Source organism: Etheostoma spectabile, chromosome 17, assembly GCF_008692095.1.
Source record: "Etheostoma spectabile isolate EspeVRDwgs_2016 chromosome 17, UIUC_Espe_1.0, whole genome shotgun sequence".
Lineage (NCBI taxonomy): Eukaryota > Metazoa > Chordata > Actinopteri > Perciformes > Percidae > Etheostoma > Etheostoma spectabile.
Genome location: NC_045749.1, coordinates 20869817 through 20880018, shown reverse-complemented (window position 1 = coordinate 20880018; position 10202 = coordinate 20869817). Strand labels below are relative to the sequence as shown.

Genomic DNA, 10202 nt, shown 5'->3' with positions numbered 1-10202 from the left:
TCTGATCCCTTCGCTCACTTTTCCTCCAGTTTTGTTTTCTGCCGCTTAACCTGTCGATCTGCTTAAGAGGCCAGACCGGAGAGCGAGGCACGAGGCCGGAGACAGCCGGGCTTAACGAAGATAACCACGTTTACTACGTAACAGTCTTGGCTGTGTCGTGTTTGTGTGTGTGGGAAAGCGTGTGAGTCACGCAGACTGTGGGAGAGCGAGAGAGAGAGAGAGAAAGAGAGAGAGAGAGGGAAGTCAATTCAGTGAGAATAACAGGAACCAATCAATGCGATTATAGAGGACATTCTCTGCTGCTGAATTGATTTTGATTTCACGGACTGCATTTCCCAGAAAGAGCTCAGCGGCATTTGCTATTCTCTTGATTTTATCGGGAGAAAATACAGTTTAAATAATTCAAAACAACTTCAATCTTACCTTGAGTGAAGCTGGAAATAAGTCAACGTTGATGCGTCGTGGCATCTCACATTTAGCTGTAAGTCAAAAGAGAGTGTGTAAGACTCCAGTACTGGAATAGGATGATAAGAATATAACATTGACATTTGTAAGCCCCTTAATGTTATGTTTTCTTCTTAACCCTTGTGTTGTCCTCGGGTCAAATATGACCTGTTTACAAAAACGTTCTATATCAGAAAAGAAGGTTGAAAAAAGTGACAAATGTTGAAAAAGAAACTACAAAAAAAAGCAGGAAAAAATTAACAAAAACATTATCAAAACGCTGAAAAAGTGACCCAAATAAATCAGAAAAAGTGACAAAAAAACATCAAAAACATTGGAGAAAGCGACTGAGAAATTGTTAAAAAATGGACAAAAAATGAGTAAAAAACCCTCAAAAAAGTGACAAATAAATAGGTATACAATTGACAAAAACGTTGAGAAAAGTGTAGAAAAAAGACAACAAACTGTCAAATTTTAACCCAGAAAAACACAAAGTTGCAGACAACACAAGTTTTTTTTATTAAGTTCAATGTGAACATTAAAATGCCATTGACCCCAATGTGACACCAACTTCCACCACACGATGCACTAAGTGAAACCAGAGATCCCCTCTTTAACAGCCAGTCAGTGTGTGGCTGAACTGAGATCAGAGTCCCCTCCCCTTCCCACACATTGAGTTTTTTGTTCGGCATCTTATGTTTTCATTGGAAATCTGGGCACAACTAAGTCACTGAGGGAAGGATAAGGGAGCGAGAGAGCGAGCGCAGGGCAAAGAGGGAAAGTGGAAGAGTTGTGGAGTAGAAGAAATCCTTTTGTTTTCAGTCTGGTTCTGAATTTTTTGGGGAGATTGGGGCGCTGTCTCTTCCATTTCCTCTCACACACTCCTCACTCTTCGTCACCAGATTTCAACCATGACCTGTGACTTCACCTCCTCGCTCGGACTCCTCTTCCTTCTGATTGGCTACGCCGCTGCAGGTAAGGGATGCAGTCAGAAGGAGGGAGGGTAAAGGGGGTCATAGGTCAGACGGGAAGACCCCGGAGGACAAACAGCTGGATATCAGCTGAGCAGATTGTGTTGATTTACTAGAACTGGAGTGGAAATATGTCATCTGATGCCAAACGTGTCTGTTCAATACATTATGTCTTTGTTGCAATATGTTTTACATGTTTCACAAATGTTAGTGTGTGTAGAGACGATGCCTGGGTGAACACACATGAAGCTGAACTGACATCATGGGTGTTCATGCACATCCATGAGAGTCTGGGTGTGTGTGCTCAGGGGTTGCTGGCACATCTGTTACTAATTTCACTGCAGCTCCGGCTACACTTAGTCTAATATTGTGGCAGCATAGTTTCAAATAATCACTCTTTCCTCCATCTCACGGCTTCTAACCAGCGCGTCTGACTTTGTTTAGCAGTGTTACTAACATCCGATGGAAATTCACAAAAATGCGAGTCAACCCCCCAGAGCCAAATCTGTGAGTTACTGGCTCAAGTGTGAATTACACTGACTTCATAGTGCAAAAATGGCCAACTGCAGGGAATATACAGCCAAATGAACACTCACTGTATGCACCAAGCAAGCGCAAGCACACACACACACACACACACACTTGCGTACAAGCACACAAAGCATTTGGTCTCATATTTCATTTTAAAAGCTTAATTTAAAAACATGAAAAGAAGTTAACTTGGGTGGAATATTTCTTATTTAAATCATTCATTTGAGAATAAAAAATGCTCACTGAAAACAGGTTACATCGTATGTTATTGTTTTATCATGGGAAGGCCACGTTTAAGGACATTTTGCAAGTCACGTAAACACATTTTAAGCCTTTCCCTGGTCATTAAACGCCCCGTTCTCCTGTGTTTGTTTGACCCACATCTCTCCTCCCTAAGCGGACTTTTCTTGCTCTTTCTAGTATGTCACAATATAAACCAGTAGAGATTAAATGGCGTGAATTGCATTTGAAAAAAGCAAAACCAATGTGTTGTGATGACACGGGAAATCCCTTTAGAAATGTGTTATTTATACGCCATTTGGTCTGGAAGTCTGGAAGTGCTGAAAGCAGTTGAATTGTGAGCAATGAAAGTGGAAATAATTGGTTGAAGAGTTCAAGATGAAAGCAGTTGAAATGTCAGTTTAACTGGAAGTGCGCGAGGGCCGGACACAGAACAAGACCTAAAACATGACTTGCCGTTGCCAAGGTAGCAATTTCACTGGCTCTAAACCAACCAATTTTTAATTTGTGGCTATGCTGCTGCCTAGCAGGTAAAACACATTATCAAAACACAATATACTAGCCAGCTAGAAATGATGCCACATGTCTACCACTTCTATACCACATACTTTCAAACTGCCGTTTCGGTACTCTATCCAAAATTCCAAAATAAAAAGGAAGTGGAAATTAACAGGAAGTGGAAGGCAGGACTTCGGTTGTTTGTTTTGATGAAATCCGTAGCTGTGTGTAGCCTACATACAGTCTTACATAACCAAAGCTAGAAGTACACATTGCGTTATGAAAATATTAGACCTAATCAGTTAAAAAAACTGACCCCCCTCGCCTTGTCTGGAACCTGTGACGTAGGGCTAGTGTGGATCGGGTTGCTGTGCTGTGTGTTGTTCATCCATCCAAACGGAGAGTTTGTTGACCTGTATGCATTGAAATTCCAGTTGAATTTGACACACCGAAGATATTAAAAGTGTGTGCAATCTAAGTCAGGGGTTGATGCATAGACTGTCTAAGTGAAGCCAAAACATCTGGATCGCCCCCTGATGGCCTGCTGCAGCATACGTCATAAGCTCATATGATAGCAGATAGGACCAAGGGGGTAAGCCTCTCCTCTCTAAGCGGAGCTCCTATGGAGCCATTTTGATGCTACCAAGCCATCACCTGCCGTTAGCATCCCATTGACTCCCATCCATTTTGACGTCACTTTGACAGCGAATAACTTTACCTCTGAAGCGTTTAAAGACTCTGTTTGTCCGTTGTTTATTTCTAAAGAAACACGACAATGTATAAAAGGCTCCATTACCATATAACTCACATTATGGCTCCTTTGCATACGTATTTGTAAAAATAGGCTAACGATAACCACGCAAATTACTGTCGCGGAGTAGAGGAATTACCATATAGTACAGGATAAGCTTGCAGACATTTTTAGAAATAGACGTTAGCTGTTTAGGTTTAATTACTAACATTAACTAGCATGTTAGTTAGCAGTAATTAGCCTGTGCCTTTGTTAATGTTAACTAGCATTTTAATATGCAGTAATTAGCCTGTGCCTATGATAATGTTAACTAGCATTTTAGTTAACAGTAATTAGCCTGTGCCTATGTTAATGTTAACTAGCTTTTTAGTATGCAGTAATTTAACCTGTACCTATGTTAATATTAACTAGCATGTTAGGTAGCAGTAATTAGCCTGTGCCTGTGTAACTTTTAACTAGCATTTTAGTTAGCAGTAATTAGCCTGTGCCTATGTTACTGTTAACTAGCATGTTAGGTAGCTGTAATTAGCCTGTGCCTATGTTAATGTTAACTAGCATGTTAGGTAGCTGCAATTAGCCTGTGCCTAGCATGTTAGGTAGCTGCAATTAGCCTGTGCCTATGTTATCTCCTAACATATACCTACCTCAGAAAGACAACTTTCAGACATGTTGCCCACTCCACATCTACGTCGTCAATCTCAGTTGGAGGCTGCGCAGTAACGCTCAGCATCACCGGGAAAGAGCGTCTGATATCCTTCACTGGTCTACGTCCAGAACAACAGGGTCTGTTGGTCCATTTCTTTAACTGTCTATGGATGGGACAAGGGCCAAATTTAAAAATTGAATAGGCTACATCTTTCCCCCCAAAAAACTCTTACATTGTATGTAGTACACACATCTTAGAACAGGACTTTATTCTTCACTGATCAAGCTTAATGTTTTCTGTCTCACTTTATATGAACACTGTTGCTGTGAAATAACACTCTGACCTGCACGGACTTCTCAATTTTGCACTTGGCTGAACTTCCTCTCTCCCGTAGAGAGAGAGCCATGTTGGTGCACAAACACCCACATCTAAAACACTGCCGACACGCACGCATGCACACACGGTCAATTCACCTTTGTCCTCGGGTGGAGTCAGGGACATAGATCATCATATCTGGTTGCTGTTCCTGCGGTGTGTTGCGTTGGAGTGTGGGGTCTTATTATCTGATATCTAACCCTCATGGAACAGTTCTTGCTGAGAAAACAAGTCACGATACGAACTGCACAAAACACAGACTGGTGATGACGTAACATCTCAGCCGGTGAGCTATTCCACATCAGCCACATTACTTGTATCCGTTCATTCCATACAACACAGCATTCATCATGAACATCTGCATCTGGCTCGATGCTGCAAAGCTCTGCCAAAGACCAGGCTGGGATGTGTACACACTGATCGCACACTGACATAAACACACGCTGACACCATGATAGAAGCACAGCTGTGGTTTGGGGGGGGTAGTTTTGTGCTGATCGGTGAACCAACAGCACATTCCGTTAGAGCTAAAAGATTGTGTTTTTTTTTAAAGACAACAACAAAACCCCACCATTTTATTATGTTGGAACTCCAGATGTGCGGCACGTCTTCATGTCTTTCTGTCAGACTGCTGACATCTCGTCTGTCTCCGTCAAACCAAAACAGGTGAGCTTTGCCAAATGGTAATGGACACCACCATGGCAGACGTCTGCCTGGCCCACTCAGTGAGAAAATCTCCTTACTGTACCTTCCATCCATCCATCGCTCTTTCTTGGCCTGCTTCCCTGCGTGTACTAGACCCCGGTTGTAATGGAGATTGTGAAACGTCGCCATGGGAAATCTCTGTCAAATCATGGCAGCCTGATGCTAAGGCACGGCTGTACATGGGAGCACGATGTACACAATAAGATCTGACTCTGACTCTGCTTTTATTGCCTAAGGAAGAAAAGATTTTAAAGGTCCCATGACATGGTGCTCTTTGGATGCTTTTATATAGACCTTAGTGGTCCCCTAATACTGAATCTGAAGTCTCTTTTATATACCCCTTAGTGGTCCCCTAATACTGTATCTGAAATCTCTTTTATATAGACCTTAGTGGTCCCCTAATACTGTATCTGAAGTCTCTTTTATATAGACCTTAGTAGTCCCCTAATACTGTATCTGAAGTCTCTTTTATATAGACCTTAGTGGTCCCCTAATACTGTATCCGAAGTCTCTTTTATATAGACCTTAGTGGTCCCTAATACGGTATCTGAAGTCTCTTTTATATAGACCTTAGTGGTCCCCTAATACTGTATCTGAAGTCTCTTTTATATAGACCTTAGTGGTCCCCTAATACTGGATCTGAAGTCTCTTTTATATAGACCTTAGAGGTCCCCATGATGTCTCTCTCATGGGGGGGCCAAATTCTGTGGTTGAGCAAAGCAGAGAAAGGGGAGGTAACCTTCCCCCTTATGACCTCATAAGGAGCAAGATTCCAGATCGGCCCATCTGAGCTTTCATTTTCTCAAAGACAGAGCAGGATACCCAGGGCTCGGTTTACACCTATCATCAGTTCTAGCCACTGGGGGACCATAGGCAGGCTGAGGAACACATATTAATGTTAAAAAAACTCATAAAGTGACATTTTCATGCCCTGGGACTTCTAAGGGTCAGGTTTGGACTAAATTACTCGTTAGAGCGGATACCATTTGCTGCGTGAGATCAGAAGAAAACAATTCCTATATCTACATCTACATCAGAAAAACATTATATAGAAATAATTTTCAATGTCCCCTCATGAACACTAACAGATCCACGTTGTCTTCATCTTCTTTAGCCCATGCCAGATGTGGATTTGGTGAAATTAACAGCTGGAGCTGCTGCTGAAGAGCAAAGAAGATGGAAAGCTGAACAAAGCCACAGTCTGTTTGTTTGACAGACTGTGTGTTTTTGTTCTAAAAATAAAAGTGTGCACATGTGGAGCTCTGTCTTCCAATGAGAGGACAGACAGGCGGGACATCAGTTTATTTCACCCAGAAGGCTTAAACTTTGAGAAACTTTTCTCCTGGTGCTCAAACAAGTGACCAAAATGAAAGCTGTCAACAAACAATTTTTTTTTTTTTTACAGTTGTAAAGCGCTCAATGTATTTTGACCTGTTGGTTTTAACAGAAAAGTTAAAAGTAAATTGTTTTTATCTGATGGAATCAGCTCCTAACTCTAGTTTTCCAGGATAAAATGTGAAAGCACATCCTTGTTTGGTCATTGGCAGGCGGCCATGGTGTGAGAAGAATGCTATTGACAAAAAACAGAGGCGACCTTACACCGCCTTAGCATCATTAAAGTTAGAAAGCAACAATGTGTACAATGCAACTGGTTCATCTAAACCAGGGGTTCCCAAACCTTTTCAGCTCAAGACCCAAAAGAGAAATTTGGTGTCTCCCCGGGACCCAAATTGACAAAAATACACCATGAATCATTGTAACATCTCCATTTTTAAACTGTGGACAAAAGACGGAACAAACCATGAATTTAAATGTATATGAAGTATATTTATTCCATTATAAAAGTAAACAAAAACAGAAAAGGGGTCTATTCTCCTTTCTGGGTCTCACCCCTTTCTCAACTCATTTTCTTATCCCCTCCTAGGATAAGAGAGGAGAGAGAAAGAACCACCCACCCCCCCCCCACCCCCACAGCATCTGAGCTGAACAGACCAGTGTAGCATAAAAGAACGCTCATTCACATAAAGTATTTCTGATCTGATTCATATGCATTTTACTCCGCCAATTGGCGACCCAATGAAACGGGTCTGCGACCCATTTTGGGTCCCGACCCTAAGTTTGGGAAACGTTGATCTAAACGACAGCAACAGCATTCAGTTAACCCTTGTTAGGTCAAAAACGGGAAGAAATTGACATTTACCTTCCTAGTTTTACACTGCTTTTTGGAATTCCTGGTCAATAATATAGACATTTATACAGAATTATACCCAATATGTGAGTTAAAAAGAGGAAATCATTTGGACTAATACTTCAGAGGAATTAAAGTGATCACTTGTATTTGCACAGAACGTTATACGGAATCTAATTCATTTTTTGTGGTGGTAATTTGGTGAAAAAGAAACCCATATATCAGATATAGACATTTTTTAAAGGGGTTAATTTGACCCGAGGATAAAAGGAGGGTTAATGAATGAGAGGTTCACGTATTAAAGTATAAATGCTTTCAATGGGAGCTTGGCCCACAGCCAGTAGAAAATGGAAGCAGAGTCCTGCCAGACAATGCAGGCTTTCCCTCTCAAATACGTCGCCTTCAAAGAGAAACAGATAATTGGAGACTGCGAGGGGGAAACAGCTGGAACAATGCGTGCAGCGGAAGTCAATTCACACCGAGAGCATTACGGCGTCCTGACTGCTCGACTGCTTTAAACCCATTTCAGACGCTGCATGAGAAAAGCAGATCACTTGAGATTTATTACTAATTGTAAAGTTCGCACCCATCACTGTGAGCTGTATTCCCGTGTAGGGTGGTCTGCTTTGGCTACACGGAGGCTTTGTCGTTGGCATACATTTACATATGAGGCTATTCTTGGTGCGCTTCCATCTTATTTATGTTCACTTCTTATGAAGAAAAGTACTGGTCATTACTCTCTCCGTTCGCAGGCTGTCGTCTTGTTTTCTGTCCCACGTGTCAGTACTGAGCTTTGCTTACTCTGCTCCCTTTACATGGAATTTGCTGCAGAAGAACTTGAAACTTAGTAAATTGGTTCCTTTGAGTATTTTTAAGCTGAGAATGAGAAGCTTTGAGTTGGACTCCCACACATGTCGATGTTTTAATTGAGATTTTCTTGTAAGTGCATATTTGGCTTTCATGTGTGTGTCTTTGTACGTATGTGATGATGTGATGTAATGTTGATGCCTATCTTGGCCAGGTCTCCCTTGCAAAAGAGATTTTTAATCTCAATGGGTATTACCTGGTTAAATAAAGGATACATAAAAAAAAAAAAAAAAATTGGAGTTGAAAACAAGCAAAATGATCCAAAATTTTTTCTCATGTGAGATTTTAAGACTTTAACGCTACATTAATTTGACAAAGTTGGAATGGACGTTTTCAGTTGTTTATTCCTCATTTTGGCCTTGTATTATTGCACCAATGACTCCACTTCAGGGGATAGGTACTATACATTTTTGGAAATCGCTTTTCTGAGAGCTAGAAATAGAAGATTGATACAACTCTCTCTCATGTGTGCATGCTAAATATGAGCCAGCAGCCAGTTAGCGTAGCATAAAGACTGGAAACAGGGGCAACAGCTAGTCTGGCTCCGTTCAACGCTACCAAAATCAAGCATATGTCTGTAAGTGGGCAACCAGTTTTTTTAATGTGTGAAATCTGTGTTTTTTATTTAAAATGCATGCTGGTTTTTAGAAAAGGTTCATCAGCTTGCGCAGACAGTCTTAGAAATGAATAAAACAACCTAAAACCCCTTTAAATGTGTAGGTCAAGGGAAATTCTCCATTTTGAAATCAGTGTTAACCCTTGTGTTGTCTTCCCGTCAACCATGGAAAAAAAAGGTTTTTTTATCAACACTGTTATTGCTTTTTTTGACATTTTTTGTCACTTTTTCAATGTTTTGTGTGCTTTTTTTGATGTTTTTTTCAAAGTTATTTGATATTTATAATGCTGACATTTTCAGTGCTTATTTGGAAGGCCCATTTTTTGTGATTAAAAAAAAACTAAAAACGGGTCAAATATGACCCGAGGACCACAGGAGGGTTAAAGCATATGATCAAAAGCGTTTGTGCTTTTTTATGCTTTGCACTCCGAATCTCACATTATGCACTGTATATCACTCAGGAAGGCATCTTTTCTCTTTGCAGGACCTGAACCTGAACTGCGGCCTCGGGCGGTGCGTTCAAGTGCCTGTCAAGAGCACACAAACCTTCACAACCGCCTGGACGTAGTGGAGAAGGTGCCGTTTCCGAACTAGTTTGGGATCGGGGGTGTTTTTACCCCTGGTCTGTCATCTTCATTATCAATGTCAGCTTTCTCTCCATCTGAGGCTGCCAAAAACAAATCCTCAGCATTTCCTTTCAAGGATAAGATGATGACAACGCTGTGGCTCGCTGCCACATCCAAAGTCACTTAATGTGCAAACTTATCAACTTTTCCCCAAAACTCTGATAAGTTGGTCCACATTCATCTGACAAACCCCACGCTTGCTTTACCATTACCTCACTAGCTGTTTTATTCATATGAATAAGTGACTGTATTATTCATGGGTGATGATTCTATTATTCATACTACAACTTATTAATGTATTATTCATATGTCAACTCCACAACTATGTCTTCTGCCCTCTGCAGAAAGTGGAGGACACAGTTGAGAAGTTGGAGGATGAGCTGGCCGCCCTGCTGGATGCCATTGAAGACCCGAAGTGGCGCCCCCTGTTGGACAATACAGGAAAGACAGCCGTGGACATCCTGGAAGATCCTGGGCAGTTACACAAACCAGTGACTCAAGAAGCCTTTTGAACGTTGTCATCAATCTTTGTCCATGATTTAAAGACAAGTAAACTGTGTGTATGCATAAACTGTATCTGTATCAAAATTAAGTTTGTATCCTAAAAGAAGAGGGAGAGGAAGGCCAAGCTTGTCTGCATTATTTAGTCTTTCTAATCCTGCGGCAGACTTATCTCTTTCCCAGTCATAGCTTCAGTCTGAGATTCTTTCCCCTGCAGTCAACAGTGGTACGGCTCGTGTTTAC

At 41.2% G+C, this 10202-nt stretch overlaps 1 protein-coding gene across 2 annotated transcripts; it reads left to right on the top strand.

Moving 5' to 3' along the window:
- Positions 1-1118: 1118 nt before the first annotated feature.
- On the top strand, positions 1119-10086 carry LOC116705719 (placenta-specific protein 9). Of its 2 annotated transcripts, XM_032542120.1 has the most exons (4): positions 1120-1420; positions 8411-8415; positions 9317-9408; positions 9803-10086. In XM_032542120.1, exons 1-4 carry the CDS (start codon positions 1356-1358, stop codon positions 9968-9970), a joined length of 330 nt encoding a protein of 109 aa, XP_032398011.1. In that variant the 5' UTR covers positions 1120-1355; the 3' UTR covers positions 9971-10086. The 2 variants fall into 2 exon arrangements, with proteins under 2 accessions (XP_032398012.1, XP_032398011.1); XM_032542121.1 differs by lacking the exon at positions 8411-8415 and having other exon boundaries at positions 1119-1419.
- Positions 10087-10202: the final 116 nt, after the last annotated feature.